The 20,576-nt window shown below is 39.7% G+C and overlaps 1 protein-coding gene across 2 annotated transcripts in view; it reads right to left on the bottom strand.

Moving 5' to 3' along the window:
* Window positions 1-20,576, bottom strand: part of fhit (fragile histidine triad diadenosine triphosphatase) — a 259,161-nt gene that overhangs the window by 163,232 nt on the left and 75,353 nt on the right. For both annotated transcript variants that reach the window (XM_046875587.1, XM_046875588.1), the window contains one exon: window positions 6,843-6,950. In XM_046875587.1, the coding sequence (XP_046731543.1) occupies window positions 6,843-6,948 (106 nt within the window). In that variant the 5' untranslated portion in view covers window positions 6,949-6,950. The remainder of the gene's footprint in view (window positions 1-6,842; window positions 6,951-20,576) is intronic.

Here is a 20,576-nt window from a genome sequence, read left to right as displayed (position 1 = left end):
CACATGGTTTCAGGTTTACAGATATGTGGAAGGATTTGAAGGTCAAAGTTAGAGGTTGGGATTAGATTTAGGGGTTAAAATTAGACTAGGAACCTAAGATTAGGGGCTAGGATTATGGGGTTATAATTAAGAGCTGGGATTTGAACTCTGATTAGGATGTGGAATAAAAGACTGGGAATAGTGTATGTATTAGCATGCTAGGACTGGGGTTATCATAAAATAAAGCAGACAAACTATCCTTGTTTCCATATGAGTTCCTCATCAGAGAAACCTATAGGTATACAGTGGATAAGCAAGACAGCAAGAGATGGACAAAAAAACATGGCCTCCACTGGACAGAAACAGCAGAGGCCACTGTTTAAAGTGACCCTCGGTTATTGACCTCTCCTCACGTGCCTTGTCTCCCATGATTTCGGTCTCCTCCCGCAAAGCGGCGAAACAGCCGGTGAAAGAACCTCACCCGCTGTTGACATTAACCACGGTGACATCACACTGTTCCCCTGAAAACACTTCAAACTCCAAGCACACCACCCTGCCGCAGTGGTCCCGTGTCGCGCCCCTGCCAGCTTCTGTGCCGCGAAGATGGAGCGATAATGAGAGGAATTGTTTTGGAATTAATTGTGAAATGTTCCCTCCCTCCACTTTCTACCACAGGAAGAACAGAGCACATTGCTAATTATGAATTTTAATAGGATTACTAGATCTCTAGCAATCTGCTATTTGGAGTATTGAAGAGATTAATGCATTCAGCAGGGAGATGATTAATCAAACGCTGAGACTTCTGGAGTTTTATTCTTCTCTCTCTTTTATTTATTTATTTATTTCCTCTATTTTTTTTCCAAATGATTGCTCAGATACAATTCGCCTTCTTTCACAGGAAAGTCATCAGAGGAATATCTACCATTTGGAGTCAATTGTACATCCACTGTATATCCACCTAAGAAAGAACTGCAACTGCTACATCGTCTTCCAAAGCATGGACTCATCTCTGAAAAAATATTAAAGGATATTGAAGGACATATTTGTCCTTTAGGAAAAGACAAATAGTTCACAATTGTCATAACATAACGACCTTTACAATTCATTCAATAACCTGTCCATCTTTACACATGCATTAGCTATACAATTATTAATCTGCCAATGAGAAACTCTTTAAAGGAAATTAATAGATCGTGTTGGACGGTCTCTCTCTGTCTGCACATGCTCAGACTGAAAATAGGTCTCGGAGCGATAATGCTCCAACGGACAATTTTCATCTGTGAGGCTAATGCATTCGTTTTTATGCTAATCCCTGTTGCTTTGATGTGTGACTAACTCGACGAAAATAAATGTGTACATCAAATATGGTCTGCAAGAGATATGATTCAGGTAAGCATAAAATGACACAGACAGGGGTCTTTGCTCCTTTGTGCCAGATTAGCATAAAATAAACTAGCATGCAGAATGAAAACTAATGCTAAATAAATCAAACCCTGAACACTGTGCAGAGAAGGTAAAAGCATAATTTGTCTATAAGCAAGTCCAGCTCACCGTGTGTGGGAAGCGGGTGTGGATAGGGTTGGGGAGGGGGGATACATTTAAAAATGTACAGTAAAACTAGCATTCAACTCTCTTTAGCGGATCTAACACCTTGAAGAAATGCGCACACACTATGGTGAACCCGATTCTTTTACAAAACTTGAGAAGAATTCACGATTTTGGCCCAAACAGCTATGTACAGAATACAACTTGAAGTAAAAATATAAACCTGCTCAGAAAATTAGCCATTAAATTAAAGGAACTATAGACATAAACATCAAATTAGATCAAATATATGAAATTTAAAGAAATACAAATAGACAAGAAATACACAAATTGACACAAAATAAAATAGACAAGAGCTTCTTCTCATTTTCAATTCTCTAAGTTTTGGGGTAGTTTTAGGCCATTTTTCTTGTATGTTCCTTTAATGTACTAATGTACAAAATGTTGATGGACTTGGCAACCATGCTCCTGACCTAAGCATTTAAAGGGATCATTTTTCTGTCAAGTGCTTGATTACGTGGGTGCGCTTTTAGAAGGTTCGGTAGAAGCATTTGTATCATTGTGTGGCTGGTTTCCATTCAAAAAAGTCATTTCCCAAAGCTAAAAATATTCTTCTGCTTCTATGGGTTTTGTGCAAACAGATGTGAAAAGCTCCTGTTTAACAAATTTATCCTTCAACCTATTTAGCTGCTTAAACTACAACCGGTACAACCAGCCCCTGCCGCTTTTATCCTCTGTACTCCTGTTTTTGTCTCACTTGCTAAACTTCGTCTCTGGGATCTTTTCCTGAACACATTTTGATTGTTTTTACTTTAGTTCTGGCAAGACTATGACTAGGATACTTCCCGAACTCTACCTTGGAGGCGGGGTGCAAGCAAGCCAAAGCTTAAGTAACTGTCATGAACGTCTCGTATATTTCCAAAACAGGGCCGATTGAGTGGCATCTGAATTGAGCAACATCTTGACTAGGCTCTTGCCTTTGCTGATACGAGTGAGTGGTTGTCCCATATAGGTGATACATAGGCTGGTAAAACGTTCCGACTGGGATTTTATAGTGTTTACTTAAGCGCTCTCTGGCTGCACGGATCCCATAATGGATTTGTGGGTAAATTAACAAGATGAATAGACACTTATTGTCAAATGAATCTGACTGTTGATTACTGTTGCCTGGAAGCGAGTATATGAATTTTATGTTCACATAGTACTGAGGGATCAAGTCAAGAGGCCACTCATTGAACTGCCGTCTTGTGAGGATTGATTTGATGGTGCAATCTTTTTTATTATTATTATTATGGCTACTGATTTTTTTCCACTGTTATTACTTTATCTAAACAGTTCTACATTCTAAGCCTAGCTCAATGCCATCCTTAGACACACTGTCTAGACACACCTAGGGCATTTATTTATACTTAGTTATAGTCTGAAGTCTTGCTGGCCGTTCAAGATCTTCCACTTCAACCCATGTAAAGCATATCTTCATGGAGCTTTACATTTCATCGACTTATTTGTTGCATGTTTGAAAAGTAATTTACATTTACATTTGTGGCATTTAGCAGATGCCCTCGTCCAGAGCGGCGTACAAAAGTGCTTTGAATCTCTGGCAATGAATAAATCTACACTGGTATGCTAGATTACAACTTAAGATAAATCAGACTATAACGCTTGATTTTTACAAAGCAAACTAATTTAAGTGTTTCAGGAAGAGGTAGGTCTTCAAGTCAGCCCCATCTTTGCATTAACCAGTGTTTTCTTGTTTGAGTTCCCCACGCTCTGAGACTTCATCATCTATAACTTTTTATCTTTTTGAGCAATATCAACTTTAATAATGGACAGTAAAGCTCAAAGTGTCTTCTTTTCAAAGATATTTATACTGTGTATGAAGCCCACTTTTATTAGGAACTGTCAACATTTAAAATTAGGTAGGACATTTTCAGCTGTTAGTCCCAAACGCTGTGGCGAAGGCTAACAGGTTAACCTTTTATGAGTTTTGACCTTGAAAGTTAACTCTGATATTTCAGATTTGGTACCAAGAAAATACCAACAAAAAAAAAGCACAAGTGCATCCTCGACTTCTGACTTTTTCAGCCATACTGTATCTGGTCATCCCCTAAATTCTTAGCACAAATTTGAAGGCATACAACTGTATAGGATGTGTGGATGTGGCAGCATCATGTTTTCCCTTCACTTGAACTAGAAGCCGCAAACCTATTCCAGCATGAATGCCCCTGTGCACAAAGCCAGCTGCATGAAGATATGCTTTACATGGGTTAGAGTAAAAGATCTTGAACCCCCGCTATAGAGCTCTGACTTAAACTCTACTGAACACTTTTGCAATGAATTGGAACACTGAGAACCCAGGCCTCCTCACCCTATATCAGTACCTGACTTCACTAAAGCCCTTGTGGCTGAATGTGCACAAATGTCCACGAGCAAACTCCAAAATCTATTGGAACATCTTCTCAAAAGAATGGAGGTTATTATAACAGCAAATGATTAAAAAGAACACATCCGATAGTCAGGTGCCCACAAACATTTGTCTGTTTAGTCTATGGATGTCTTTTGGTATGTACTGTATATTGAATGTGCTGACGTGTACTATTTTGTGTAATAATGTGTAATATATCACTAAAAAAACCCATCCCTGATTCATAATGACTCACATTCACACACATGCATTTTGCTAGAACAAACCCATTCCCTTGGTTGTTTTTAATGTTCACTAGGGAAAGGATGATGCTAGTCATTTTGAACACCATTACTGATTATATGAGTGTTCTTAGCGATAGTCCTCTGTGATAATGCTACACTGACAGTCTATAAACAATTTCTGATCAGGAGAAATAATTTCAACAATCATCCTGCACCTGTTGAGCTATACAACATCCAGCAACAATTTTTCCTAGCTGTCTGAACCACCAGAACCGCCAAAAGGTGCCACCTTGTCAAAAAACTGGTTCTGAAAGACATAAGTTTATGCATATAACTTCACGTAACTCTCTTCCTCTTACTTGCATCTGCACATCCAAGCCTTGCCCTTTAACATCTCAAAGATCATGAAGTTTAGCAAAAAAAAGAAATAGATGCTAATGTGTTCCTCATGCCAAGTCTTTAGGAGTGTATAGCAATGCACTACAGTTCAGCACATAATCAATTTCCATATGCACCTAAACTAAATGAGAAGAGGTTACATAAGCTAGGGACTGAGAGCCAAGGACTGATTATCATTCCAGAAAGGGAAAATAAAAATCTGAATTATTTAAAAATCAGTGCTGGAAATCATAGCTTATATATGCATCATTAGCACTAAGATTCAGAAGAAAATATATTTACATAAATGTTAGAATACAACTCTTAGAATAGGAACACGTTATTTTGGAATAATTCCCATTAATCATTCTGGTTCTGAAAGCAAATGGGCACCCTGCACAAAAACGGTCCAGAGAGCTCGCTAAGTCAAATAAGACATGATCACGAACAATCCTAACCGGCTGCTACAGGTGTTTGATGGCGCACTTGAGTTCATCTGTTTGAAATATTTAATGACAGCAAGCTTTAATAATGGATCATCCTGATTGCGTGGGTATTGCAGCTGTCACTTTACCTCCTAAAAGAACGAATCATGGCTTTGACATCATCGCTACTCAACCGTACACATGAGCAATGTGTATACGAAGTCAGAATATATTGTGCGAGTCCGGTTACACATCAAAGCTGAATCCAAACCACACGCTGTCTGACAATTTCATCACTTTTCTTTTAGATGTTTGCAAATTCATGGTTACTCCTGGGCGTATTCATACGCTGGCTGGTTAATTCCACACTGTAGTTAAAGGTAGATTTGATTCAAATGTTTTCATGCCATTTATATTTTACAATTAGACATGTTTGATGCATGAGAAGCCTTCAGAGAAGAAACCTTCAGAGAAGAGACGTCGACACATCAGGAGTGATGAATCTTCATTATCATCATCTTTTTATTTTTAATTTACTGACCTTCCACAGTATTGCAGCTGAGTGTCTACATGAACACGCTGGACAGGCGAAACATGAGCCCCCTGCCACCTGTATGACACCTGACGTTGACACTAAAACTCATGCCTTATGATGTGACACATCCAGGCTTTAACTTGGCTGTACATCAACTTTTAATTCCACATACTTAAATAGCATTGCTATGAATGAAAGAACGAACGAGTAGCGACGCTGAAGCGAATGACTGTTAATGTCTAAAGTTTGCGAAAAGGTGGATACAATGGTCTTTAAAATGGCAGCGGTTAAACAGTAGTCTTCAAAATGGCAGCTGTTGAACTATGGTCCTTAAAATAGCAATGGTTATACAATGGTCTTTAAAATTGTAGCAGTTATACAGTGATCTTTAAAATGGCAGCGGGTATACAGTGGTCTTTAAAATGGCAGCAGTTTTGCAGTGGTATTTAAAATGGCAGCGATTATGCAGTAGTATTTAAACTGCCACCAGGTATACAGTGGTCTTAAAAATGGCAGCGGGTATACAGTGGTCTTTAAAATGCCAGCGGTTATGCAGTGGTATTTAAACTGGCACCGGGTATACAGTGGTCTTTAAAATGGCAGCAGGTATACAGTGGTCTTTAAAATGGCCTCGGGTATACAGTGGTCTTTGAAATGGCAGCGATTATGCAGTGGTATTTAAAATGGCAGCGATTATGCAGTGGTATTTAAACTGGCACCGGGTATACAGTGGTCTTTAAAATGGCAGCGGTTATGCAGTGATCTTAAGAAAATGGCAAGGACTAAGCAGTAGCCTTCAAAATGGCAGCAGGTATACAGAGGTCTTCACTTAGGCAGTGGTTATACAGTGGTCTTTAAAATGGCAGCGTTTATTTATTTTACACTCATATGAAATATGAAAATATGAAAAATAAATAAGTAGGATTTTGTTGACGCACCTGCTACCACAGTAACCAATTACTGACGATGTACATGCCATGTTATGTAGCAAGTGAGTTGGTCCCACACTTCCTGTTAGATTGGGACAAACCGATGCCTTGCAGAGATACGATTATTTAGAAATACGGACCCTGATTTGTTTTTCTTCACTTTAGCAACTGTTCCAAACCCCACCCAAGAACTCCTCACTTCCAGGGCCTCTCTGTTAACATCAGTCCCACCTAATCTGAAGGTCAACCTGGACCCAGACCTGTTGCTGAGCAACAGTAGCACCGCTGTATAGCATGTGCGCGCACGTGTATGAGAAAGACAAGCGTCCTACCTGCTCTGCGTGCTGAGGAACATCGTTCCGTCAGTACCTCAGGCAACACGAGGTCGTAAAAAAAGGATACGGCCTGGCACCACAGGCTTCCGATTAACCAGAGCGAAGGACATGTCTGTTTGCAGAAATACCGCCGACGCCTTTATGATGTTCTGCCCAAAGCGCAATGTAGCCATGGCTGTGAAAGAGAAGACAGAGAGAGAGAATGAGGAAGAAAGAAACAAACAAGGCATAACAAGTGGCAACAGATTTACTCTGATTCAGTAGTTGTTAATGGTGCTGAACTCTCAGAACGTGAATGTCATCAGTGAGCAGGAGGAAAATGGGGAAAAGAAAGAGAGATGTGGAGATGGATAGATATGGACAAAAGAGAGAGTCAGGCATACAGTATGTAAGCAATGTTGCAATACAGAGAGAGAGAGAGAGAGAGAGAGAGAGAGAGAACCATTGAAACTGAACAAGAGCCAAAGGGGGTAAATACAAGAATAAATAAACTACCGTACATGCAACTGCCCACCCCCCAAACACCCACCTAACCACCCACCCAGAGTGGTGCCCATTTGACCTGCACATACTGCATACCCTATTTTTGCACCATTGCTCCTACAACTAATTGTAATGCGGATTCAGTATCAGTCAGCATTAAAACCTTATGCTTTTGCTTTCTATTTTTTTTCCCCAATTATTACTTTATTAAGAAACACTTCAACACTCCACATCCCGTGCTGATCAGCCTTGAAGCACCGAGCGAGGAAAGAGCAGAGTTCCCTCCCTCAGGCTTACGGCATCTGCCCTGAGACAAACAAACAGAAGCCGGTCTATTTTTAAAGCATCTTGCCATGTCCCGTCAATGAAAGACAAAAAAAAAAATCAAACATGATGGCAGACAAAGAAAGATCCATAAAGTGTCAAAGGGATTCGCAGTCACCGGGAGGCCTATTCCGCTTCTCGCTCTAACAAACATATCGACGGTCTCTTTTTACGGCATGCGGGAAGCTCGCGGATCGGATCGATAGGCTAAAAATGTACCGCCGCTGTCGCATCTGGATCTGATGCCCTGAGTTTGATCTGTGGAGACGAGGCACCTGGTTCAATTTGGCACAAAAAAAAAAACGAGTCAAGAAAGCGAGCGTTTTTATGTTTTTAAACAAAAACAGTAATCAGGGCTGTGCTGGATTCACGGCGACAAAACAAAATAGAGCGGAGTGAAATCATTTGGCATGTGACCGTGACTGTTTCCTCTGGATTTAATTATATGTAATGAGCAGCAGAGGTTGGTCTCGTTTTTTATTTTTTTGTATATTTTTTTTCGTTTCCTGCATGTGCATGAATTATTGTAATGGGGTTAAATTAGGCCTGTGCGATTATGCGCACCCGCTGTCTGGTCTTGGGGGAGTGGGGAAAGAGTGAGGCTGCGGCCTGGAGATAATGAGAGAGTGCTCTATTCTCCACGCTCGCTCTTTCTCATCGCAGGAAGCAAGCGCATGGACGGGCCCACACAACAACACAAATACCCTCACACAAATACACACACACACACATATATATTTCGGGCACGCGGACAAACCCTGACTGTGTTGTTTGGACGCCATCCTGGAAGACGATCCAAATAAGCAAAGGATGGGATGTGGGGGTGAAAAGGAAGAACAAAAAGCGTCTGTGCACCAGCTGTCTCGGCCATTAGCATTCGCGAACCGAATTCAGCCGTTCAGCAATTAAGAATCAGAACGCTGCAATTAGTCGAGCGCTCGCTCCGCAATGATCCAATTAATACACATTTCCATGTTTCTTAACGGCCGCCCGTTAACAATTCAATGCCACGTCAGGTTTGATCACGTCTTTCTGTTCAGGTATAAGCCTCCAGTGGCTTGCTTGTGTCAATGTGTGTGTGTGTGTGTAGGTGCCATTTTAGTGTGGGTGTGTGTGAAAATACACCTCTCTTGGGTAATCAGCTATCATCTTTGTAATCTAATGTGTTTTTCCACAGAGCCGGGACGCCGTACCCGCTGCGAGAACTCAAATCCGTGCCTCGCGTAAGTATTACGAGCCGGGGTCGCAAGGAGGTCACGTGTTTAAGGCTTATCTGTAACCTTGAGCCCGGGGATCGTCGTTCCACCGCTGTAATCGGACAAATCCGGGACGCCGCGAGCACTTTGTCATATAGCATTTACCGCCAGGTACAATAATCCTCGAGGGAGTTCTGGCAAAACATGCTTTTTACATTACACACTTACACACACACACGCACAAAAACAACACAAAGCTGTTGTAAATTGTAAATGCAATCAGAAATCACAGTCACAGTCACAGGCACAAACAAAGTGGTTGGATTTCACTTGTTTTTATAAGAATAATATCGTTAGCGCAGGTACAAACACTATTCTGTCCCTAACCCCCTCATTAACCCTGGTATTTTTTCCATGAGAATTGGTAATGTTCCTAAACGTGAGGATTGTTTTTCACGCTAAAACACAGTAGGAGTTTTCTTACGGTGCCCTCATTCGCTTGAATACCAAATCTCGCGATTTTGCCATTTGCTTACTTCCCCACTGTTTTTACAAACTCCTGGCATTTAGAAAATGTGCTAAATCTGGTACGTTTAACCAAAGTGCAAACGTGAGATGAGGGTACGATGCCAGAACACCGGGATTTGTCTTTTAAACCGCATGCTTCGTACATAAAATGATAATATGATAATGCCTTTCATAAAAACAGGACTCCAGTCAGAAAGGGAAGAAAGAAAAAAAAAAACATTCTCATTCAAAAGATCCATCTGATCCGTGGCATTTTATAGACAAGCCCCCGAATAAGTATTGGCCAAAACTGCAACAGAGGCACAGAGGAACACGTTTAGAAAACCACTTTTGTTTTCCCAGTGGGCCGCATGCTCAGAAATCCGTGGATGGGGTCGTGCACCCACGCCTCGGAGCGCCGAATGTAAACATACGGTTCAGAGGAAAGAAACACGAATCGATGCGATTCTCCATATAGAGCGAAGGGAATGCTTTATGAAGGGGCTGTGCATTCGCGAGCCAAACCGCATAGGAGTAATAGAGGCTTCTTTTGTTTCCAGAGACGGCAATTGTCAAACCGAACCATTCATTATTTGGCAACCAATTCACCCGACGTACACAAAGACATAGTTAGACTTTTTTTTGTTTTTTAGGGTTTTTGTTACCAATCTGACAGGTGCAGCTGAATAACTCATTCAATATACAGGTGCGAAGTGAAGTTGTTGTTTTTTTTTTTTTTTTCTCGCTGAAATCAAAACCAAGTACAGGTGTGACGTCTCCGGTGCGCTACTGAATGAATTTCCCGGTTATAAAGTTTGCTACAGTGAAACACCAGGGTATTGATTTCTAAACAGCGCTCTATAATTAGCATAAGACTTTCATAGCGGTACAAAATCAACCAGCTGACAGAAGCAGGAGGCCAAGTGCAGAGAGAAACTGAGTGGGGGAAAAAATGGGGGAAAGGTAGACAAGAAAAGAAAAAGAAAGAAAATGTATCTTTTCCAATATTCTGTCTACACCCAAGTGCTACACAAACGTAATTTCTTTTTTATTTAGATGAATAAATTAATTTTGCAATCAAGTAAAGCTCACAACTTGAAATTTCCAACCTCTTAACAAGCCGACATGCTATTGTATGCTCTCAACACTGAACAATTCACTTTCGCTATACAATTTTGGGTTGTTTTTACAGCCATGTCTGATACTCACAATAGAGTACAAAATGTCCAAATAAAGTACATTTTAGAATAAGAAGCATTAATACACTCCCTAGTTTGTTTGTTTGTTTTTTTTTCCAACGAAAATGTATTAGCAATAAGGTAGAGTGTCTACATTTAAAAATGGCCGCAATTTGGTCAACAAATAAAATAAATATTACACTATATGGACAACAGTACATAGACACCTGACCTCTCCAGTCATATGTGGTTCTTCCCCAAACTTTTACCAAAAATTGTAAACTCACAAATGTATAGGATGTTTCTGTATTTAGTAGCTTTACATTTTCCATTTACTTAAACTGGAAGACCCAAACCTGTTCCAGCATGACAATGTTCCTGTGCACAAAGCCAGCTTTATGAAGATCTGCTTTACATAACTTGGATGGAAATATTTAGAGTAACCTGGAACACTAAGTGCAGCCCAGGCCCTCCTCACTTCACCCTGACATTATTAGCACTCATATGGCTGAATGAATTTCCACAAATCTCCACAAGCACACTCTAAAATCTGCTGAAACATCTTCCCAGAGGAGTAAAGATCATTATAACAGCAAATGAGAAGTAGGTGTTGAATACAAGGTTTAAAAAGCACATACCAATCTTATGGTCAGGTGACCACAAACTTTTGTCCACACAGTGTGGCACAAATCTCAAGTTTGAGAATAGGGACGGTCCCAGAGTTGATCCCCAAACCCTTTCAGTCTCGTACGTACTTACATTACATGCGTCCATTTTTTTCCCGTGTGACAAATTCGCCATAAACAGCTGGACCAGCACTTCTCAAAGGTCAATTCTGAAGCAACGATCTGGCTACGCTGATTTATGATGCACATTTAACATTTTATAAAAGATTCTCTTCATATCTGGTGTCTCGATCATGGAATGAATAACATCAACAAAACACATGTGACATTTGGTCCATTTCGCTGACTGGTATAAAGCTGAAAGATGAGCGTGTGCCGCAGTTATCCGAGAAAGAGGACCGTATTGAATGTCTCCGAAACAGGCTTGCTGATCTAGCAGCGTTTTTCTTTGTTCTTTTCTTTGCTATAGTTCTGGTTGAGATTAGACAGAGTGAGATGAGAATGATCATAATGATCATATCTGTAACCATAATCTGCTTGATAAAATCGAGGTTGGAATTGTAAACATGTCTCTATAAAACTGTTATGAAATGTATGCTTTTCTAAAGACAGTATAGCAAGTTACACAAGAATATGTTTCTGCCCAGAGGTCAGTTTGTTCAGAAATGACTTTCTAGACACGTTTTTAGTCTAGAAAAACCCTAGAACATCAAAAGGATTACTCAAAATCAGCCTGATAGAGGGCCATGTGTATGAGTATGAAATAGAGGGTGTTAATTCATTTATGTGTATATACATACAAAAGCTTTGTATGAATTTGTTTTGATTATTTCATAACTTGAAATTTCCAATTTTCTCTACTGGAAGTCTGGAAAGGTTCCCACAATCCCAAATTCAACCATTTAAAAGTCCACAATTGTGTAGTGTGTCTTTGGTTGCAGTAGCATTACATTTTCCCCTTTAAACATTCCCTTCCAAACATTCCCTGTTCCAGCATGAAAATGTGGAAGAGTGGAAGATCTTGATTAGCCTGCTTTAGAGGTTTGACCTCCACCTTATTGAACACTGTCTGGATTCTTCAGCAGTTTGAGCTACAGGAGCTCCTCTGTTGGATCGGACCAGCCTTCTCCCCACGTGCATCAACGAGCCTCGGCCGCCCGTGACCCTGTCTCCGGTTCACCACTGTTCCTTCCTTTGAGCACTTTTGATAGATACTGACAACTGAAGACCAGGAACATCCCACAAGAGCTGCAGTTTTGGAGATGTTCTGACCCAGTCGTCTCGTTTAAATCCTTACACTCGCCTATTTTTCCTGCTTCCAACACGTTAACTTTAAGAACTAAATGTTTACTTGCCACATACTAACAGGTGCCATGATGAAAAGATAATCAGAGTTATTCACTTTACCACTCATAATGGTATAATGTCAGTTTTATACCTGACCGGTGTATGTCGTTGATGAACATTCGGTGACTTCATTTCAACAATGACCTCCACTCTTCAGGAAAGGCTTTCGAGATGATTTTGGAACGTAGTTATGGGGACATGTTATGGCACCTTAGTTCCACTTAAAGAAAACTCCTAACGCTACAACATAAAAACGATCCATACAAATGTGTGCTTGTTCCAAACCAATTGTGGCTTCCTTCAGGCTATAGCCATAGAGTCCATATTTCTCCTCTTTCATAAGTCATGCCATTAAGGTGTAACCAGGTTGAGTTCAACCAGAGTGAACCTGAACAAGTCTTGGGATGATATCATTGTTCTGTATTTGAGGATACGCAAACACGTGCTGCTTCCCTTTTCAATCTGACCGTAATCTCTTAAACTGGTGGAGCATCTACCTGAGATCAGATCAAATGAGTTCACGGCACGCGTGTGGAGAATACAAAGTTCCCGCTGCCGGTGTAGATTATTGATAAGCACAGTTTATTTAAGTAGCATCACCTTCGGAGGACAAGCGGGAGCTGCGTGCGTCAAGATGCTATCAGAAACAAACCAGAACAGCTTCTCATTAAAATTTGTTTGTCGGAAAGGCGTGTGAGTAAATGGGATCCCAGAAGTACCGCTACATCAATAACGCACCACTAAGAGATTTCATCATTTTTTTTTCTTCTTCTCTTCTCCTTTTTTTTTCTCCTTTAAGCCAGTAGACGCTCTCTAACGGCTTGGCTGACATTAATACATTTAGACGTGCTTGTGTTTGTGTAACTGTTATTCTGATAATGAGTGATTAAATACTCATAGGCTGAGGAGCCTGTAAAAGACACTTCACCAGAGAGGCATTTCAAGTCATCAGTATCAAACCATCCCGAAATGGGAAAATATTTATTACGATCCAGGAGGAAAAAAAAATTAAGCAGAAATGATGGAAACAGCTGCTGAGTTTTGATTATACTATTCATATCATACTCTCCATTCATTTCAAAGCTTATAAATTACCTATAAAGATGGGATTTTTTTTAATCTGCATGCAGAAACAAAGGAAAAGTTTTAACAAAGGAAATTTCAAAAATTGGTCTTTTTTTTAACAGCACTGTTTATCATGTTGAATGCCCACACATGGCTTTTATTGAAGAATCTTATTTAGATGCAATTTTCTGATCACCAGACGCCAAACGGGAAAATCATCAGGACGGCGTGGCGTTGTCGCAACCTCATCTTAAAACGAGAAAAAGAGGCCGCTCGCCGATATCGCTTTCTTGAGAACACTCGCCTTGCTTTGCTCTCAAATATTTAGCGAGAGAAGTGCGGAAATGAAAACCTGCATCAGAAACAGCTCGAATAATACAAATAAAAATAACGATGTGCACGAATCATGTTCATTTCAAACAGCATGTACGCAGTGGGCGGTTAGGAGCGAAATAATGAAAAGTAACCACATCTTTGCCTCTGGTTGCATTTTGGATAGAAGTAATCAAAGATTTTACTAAGCCAAGGAAATAGTTCTGCATATATATATATATATATATATATATATATATATATATATATATATATATATATATATATATATATATATATGCATGCAAGTAGTGTTTGCTGAATTTTTTAGCATATCATTTGTAAATGATATTTTTATATATATATATATATATATATATATATATATATATATATATATATATATATATATATATATATATATATATATATATAAAATATGATATAATATTATATATACAAAAATTGGTCAGAAGGTGTTCATTCATGCTGCAAGGCGAATCACATAGTAACAATTTGCTCACACAACCTGTTATCTGACAGATGTTCTGTGAGAAGTCTTACAACGAAAAAGATTAAAAGATGTTTCTTGGTGCTACTATGAGCATGAAGGGTGGAGAACTCGTACACCAGAAACAGGTTGAAACATGAGTATTAACACTTATTTTGGATTATCGCCTCATTTGTTTGTTAGGTTTTGGGTGTGATCATGAAAGCAAGACTTCCAGCTCTTGAGGCCACAAGATTTTGTGTGTGATATGTCTTTTCCTTCAAACATAGAGTACACTATATGGACAGAAGACTGGTATGTGCTTTTTGAATATACCATTCCAAATGTAGTCCTCGTTTCCTGTTATAACCGCCTCCACTCTTCCGAGCAGATCTTCTACTACATTTTGCTCATTCAGCCGCAAGGGTGTCGGTTAAGTCAGATACTGGTGCAAAGTGAGGACTGGAGTGCAGTCAGGGTTCTGATTCATTCCAAAAAGGGGTTCTATAGTAGGCCACTCAAGATCTTTCAAGAGCTGGCTTTGTGCACTATTATCATGCAGGAAAAAGTTTGGGTCTCCTAGTTCAAATAAAGGGAAAATGTATTTCTACCACACCCAAAATCCTCCTGTACAATTGTGTGCATCCAATTTTTTGGTAACCGTTTGGAAAAAAACACCAGCATATGGCTGAAAATGTTCCAAAAACATATTAAGTTGTATATTAAATTCTATTTATTTTCAATGCAGAAGAACAGAAAAACACCTAGGTCATGTTTCACAAACTGTTATTTGACCTACAGCAACAGTTTCATCTGTACAGAATTACAGTCTTTATCCTTTTCCACACATATAAAAGTTTTCTCAACCTTGAGTTGGAAATTACATATTCTTAAAGCCCAGTTATTCTTTATTTTAGATTTATTTTTTTTCCCATCTACAATTCCTTTAGGTTCCTCTGCTATTCTAAATCCTCCTCAAGAGATTAAAGTTGGACTGCGAGGAAAGTTTGTACAATTTCTACCGGCTTTATCTCGCTGATTAGAACATCTGCCTCCAATTAGTTTTAAGAGAAGTTATTAACCTGAAGGTTCACATAGATTTTTTTTTTCCCAACTTGGACTGTGATTGTTTTGTTTGAAGTGCACAGTACTGACAAAGACGGAATACAATAGTGTGATTGTTCAGGGGGAAAAAATGAAAACAAAACATGTTGTTGGGTTCATCAAGTTTCTTTCAAATGTGGACGAGTTTCTCTTCAAACCACTTTTCACGAAAGTACACATTGTTCCTATCGTTTATGTGGGCAACTCTATGTGGGCATTTGTAGTTAAATGATTACAGTTATCCGTGCTTTAAGTTTAAAAGGCTGGCGATCCGGTATATACCATAGAGAAACCTGTGGTATAATCAGCAAGCTGCCGTATTAGGTGTGGTATAATCAGCAAGCTGCCGTATTAGGGGTAGTCAGAACGGATTTATAAAGATTACAGAGTGCTCGTAATATTTTGCACAATAATGCCGTTACTAAGAAACCAGATCTGTGTTTGAGTCTTGAACCAACCCACACAACGTTTTTAAATCTGTATTTACTTAATTTTGACCATTCAGGCTGTTGATAAGCAGAATTGTATGTCCAAAACAAGGACATGAAGTCAATAGAAAGGGTTGAAGTCTGGTGTCTTGCTACATCTACATTTATATAAGAAGTTAGAACAAAAAAGAGCAGATACAATTTTACATATTACATAAAGAGTATACACTTAAAACACTGGAGACTCCTTCAGCATATGTTTTATATCTACACTAAACATGCGTTTTTGAAATGTTTGCTTTAACAGTGGAGAGGATCATCACGGGTCTCTCTTCTCTCACGGACATTTACGCCACACGCTGCATCCGCAAAGCCACCAGAATTGTGGTTTAACACACACACATCCCACACAAATACACACACACACACAATCTTCGCCCTCCGGCCATCTGGAAAAACATACTGAAGCATTCGAGGCCTCACGTTCAGACTGTGTAACAGTTTCTATTCTACTATACTGTGTATTCTATTATACAAAGGGAACTGATCTGGATTTGACTGACACACACACACACACACACACATATAACTCATGCACAAATATCTACAGCTAAACTACTAATGTTTACATGTACAATATTTGTTATTACATGCAGTGTCACTGCGTTTATTCTCTCATTGTCTAGTTAGCGCTAAAAGACGTGTGTAAACGTTTACACGTGCACTTTTTAGTGTCCTAGTTAGTTTTATGTTCTGTTTGAGTTGTTTCATGTCGCACCTTGGTCCTGGGGGAACGTTGTTTTATTTCACTGTGTACTGTATATGTTCAAACCACAGTATCGCCACAAAGTTGACACTTTCGAGGCCCCGTGAGCAAAGGCCCTTAACCCTCAGTGCTCTAGGGGCGCTGTATCATGGCTGGCCTTGCTTACTGCGCTTCCTAACATCACTGGGATATGCTGAAAAATTTTTTCACTCTGTTCTAAAGTACATGACAAGTATAAAGCTCTTTTCTTTCTTTCTTTTCTTAGACTTTTATACATACGCTCATTTCATGAAGGCGAAATGAAAAAAAAAAACATAAAAAAATGACAGTACAGCCAAAAACTATCAATTATTTTATAGCCAACTCTTCTGATCATGCAGAACACAAGCAATGTATTTTTAGCTGCATTTGTTAGTTCTTTAAGTCAAAAAGTGCAGCAGATCCTGACTGATTGCTTGACTGACTGCTGGGAATTGAGCCTCTGAAAATCCCCCCCCCTCCCTTCCTTCATGTATACATCCAAACTGTTTACTGTTTAATGATCAGACTGTGTCAGATCACAATCTCGCCTTCGCATCTTTCACACTGCGCCTTTTACCCCCAGCGATGGGAAACGTAATAGTCAAGACATAAACAGCAAGATGCAGGGAAAATTTCAGCCTCCGGGGGCAGTGACCCCCTCGGCTTGTTCAGTACAAACTAACGCTGATTTTAACGTACTGTCTTTTATTCCTTTTTAATAAATAATGTTACTACAAATAATCATTTTAACTTGATAGATAGATAAAACACAGACTTACATTCATAAGTGGTTCTTCTTTAAACTGTTAACACAAAGCTGAAGGCACACAATTGTACAAGTGGGGTAGCATTACATTTTCCATTCACTTAAACTAAGCGATCCAAACCTTTTCCAGCATAACAATACCCCTGTACACAAAGCAAACTCCATGAAAGATCTTGAGTGGAGCTCTGAGAGCTACAGAGCTCTGATCTCAACCCTATTGAACACCTCTGGAATAAATGTGAACACTGACTTCACCCCAGGCCTTCTCACCCCACCTACATCATTACCTGACTTTACTAAAGTCCTTGTGGATGAATAAATCTCCAAAAATCTCTAGACACACTCCAAAATCTAGTGAAACATCTTTCCAGAAGAGTGAAGGTTTATTCTAACAGCAAATGACCACTACATGTACAATGGAATGTTAAAAAAGCACATACCAATCTTATAATCAGGTGTCAATCTTTTGTCCATATAGTGTAGACAGACAGACAGACAGACAGACAGACAGACAGACAGACAGACAGACAGACAGACAGATCTGATCCAGCCCTCTCAGTTTAATTGACAGGTGACCTTATTTTGATGTAAAACCAGGCAAGTGATAAAACTGCTATTCTAAATAAATAAATAAATAAAGCCCTAAGTATAGAACAGTGCTATATCAGAATATTACTCTATTTCTTTACTTTGCCATCTGTGGTCTTGAAATGCAATCACATTCATTTGACAAAAGCGAATTTTCCAAAGTAATAAAATAAAAACAAGTCTTGTAGGCAGAGAGTCAACTTCCTCCTCCATCTAATTTTTACCAGGTCACCACAACTCATTTCGATTCTATATTTAATCCTAAGAGTAACCACCTACTTAACCTCAATTTAATCGTTACCATGTTTGAAGCAGGACGTATTTAACGTTAGCAGGAGTCCGTCAGAGAACCAATTTGGTCGTGTACATAAATTATGACTATGGCAGGTTTTCTCATCAGGGAAATGAGATTAAAGCGAACGAGCGGATAAGGATGTAGGCCGACTAAACGAGCTCAGAGAGGGTTGAGGCAAGGTTCGAGCGCTTGCTTCATAGCGGCCGTGGCTTTCCCTAAACATCCCTGACGGCCCATTGATTACTTTGTCACTTTGACCTTTGAAGTGATTGAACACTTGTGGGATATTACATACATTTCGATGGGAGCTGAGCCAGCGACCCGGAACAGCACCGCAGAGACACAGCCGATGAAAAATACACTCCTTACGTGGGCGCTGAGGGCTACGCGCTATTAACTAACGAATTTGTGACGACAGCCTTGTGCTGGATGCTTTGTCACAAGAACGTGCAGGTAAATGTGTTTTTGGAAAGCTGTAGCATATGTTACCAAGACAAGAGCCGAATTGATTCGGTGAAAACTGCATGTGGGATTGATTTTCATTTTCCGCACTGCAATTTCATATATCATAATCAGCCCTGAATATTGTGAGATTAACAGCGAAATGGTGCCTAGCAGCAAACTAGCTTTTAGATTTTCTTGTTACAGTTCAAAATTTTGCATTTAAGCCTGCAATCGAATCAAAGTGTCTTTATATAAGGGTTTTTATATGTCCATTTTTAGATTTAGTCCCAGTTTCCTGTTATAATAAGCTCCATTCTTCTGGGAAGATGTTCCACTAGATTTTGGAGTGTGGATTTGTGCTCATTTAGACACATTGGTGTTAATACAGTCAGGTACTGATGTAGTTTGAAAAGACCTGTGGTGCAGTCGGCGTTCCATCTGCTAAATGCTCCAAAGTATGCAGAGAACCTATGGAGAATATCTGCTGAAGTGCAGGCGGAGCAAAGGAGAGGGGATAAAAAATGTAATGTTGTTTGCTCAGTACAGTAGCATCACATTTTAATCTTTTTTTACCTTTATGTTTTTTTTTTCTTTTTTTTTAGCATTATATAAATCTTTCTTTCGGCTTTTCCCGTTAGGGGTCGCCACAGCGGATCATCCGGATGTTTGATTTGACACATGTTTTTACGCTGGATGCCCTTCCTAACGCAACCCTCCTCATTTATCCAGGCTTGGGACCGGCACTAAGGCTTGTGCAACCCTAATGACTGGGGTTGGTTTCCTGACCGGGGATCGAACCCGGGCCACAGCGGTGAGAGCGCCACATCCTAACCACTAGACCACCAGGGACCCTATTTTAGCATTATATAAGCCTTATAATTATTTGGCATCTATGCACAATTATAATCCAACTGCACCTAATAATTAATGTCTTTTATTTAATATAAATATATTTTCTCTCAGCCCGTTAGTTCCAACCTAAATCACAACAGGATTTTGCTCCCATCACACTGAGGCTCCATTATCGCTAAGCTATCGACCAGCTCACTAAAACACTGTAGAAGGTCAAGCTAGATTCTCATCTTTCTCCTGGCTCTCATCTCATGCGTTGCTCCTACTTGCTTTCATTGTCCTGAGTATAACCACATATTAATCACTAATGACCCTCTTCTCCCCCAAAACACTCTAATATATCAGTACTTAAGTCCTTGGAAACACCACATGTCTGTGTTTTTTTTTTTTTTTTTTTTAGATCTGCCTTTCACCACAGCTGAAGTGAAAGATGATGATGAACAGCCCTCGACTTTGGAATTTGCCACGTCCTTCATGCACATCCTCTAAAAGCGTCGTTTGTATTGCCTGGTGAAAGGGCCAGACATTAGAATTGCAAAAATAGCAGAGCAAGGTACTATGTTTTAGAGTGCCCTTACCGAGAACACGCATGAATTACGACTCGGCATCAGAAATGATGCGTCTGCGTTGAAGCGGTGGCCGTTTCTCTCTCCTAATTCCTAATTTAGGTAATTGAAAAATAGCCCCGGAGACAAATATTAATTTTAATCAGCAATAATTCATCACTATTAGCTCCCTGTTGAATATTCGCCATGAAATTCGTTCTTCTCCCTCTCACGTGGGCATTAATAATAACGCTCGATATGTGCACTGGAAGAGGCAGCGTGATTATTTAACCTGGGGAAGAAAAAAAAAAGAGCACACGCCGTAATCATAGATCTAGAGTACGACAGGAGATTTAGACCAAATCAACTAAAATATTTAGATGAGTGGTTTGTATTTACTCTTGAGCTCTGAGCTCTTGTGTTCCTAAAGTGCACAATAATAACAGGACCAGGCGAGAGGTGGA

Source organism: Silurus meridionalis, chromosome 19 (genome assembly GCF_014805685.1).
Source record: "Silurus meridionalis isolate SWU-2019-XX chromosome 19, ASM1480568v1, whole genome shotgun sequence".
Taxonomy (NCBI): domain Eukaryota; kingdom Metazoa; phylum Chordata; class Actinopteri; order Siluriformes; family Siluridae; genus Silurus; species Silurus meridionalis.
The sequence above is the reverse complement of the archived record's forward strand: the minus strand, read 5'-3'. Positions and strand labels throughout refer to the sequence as shown.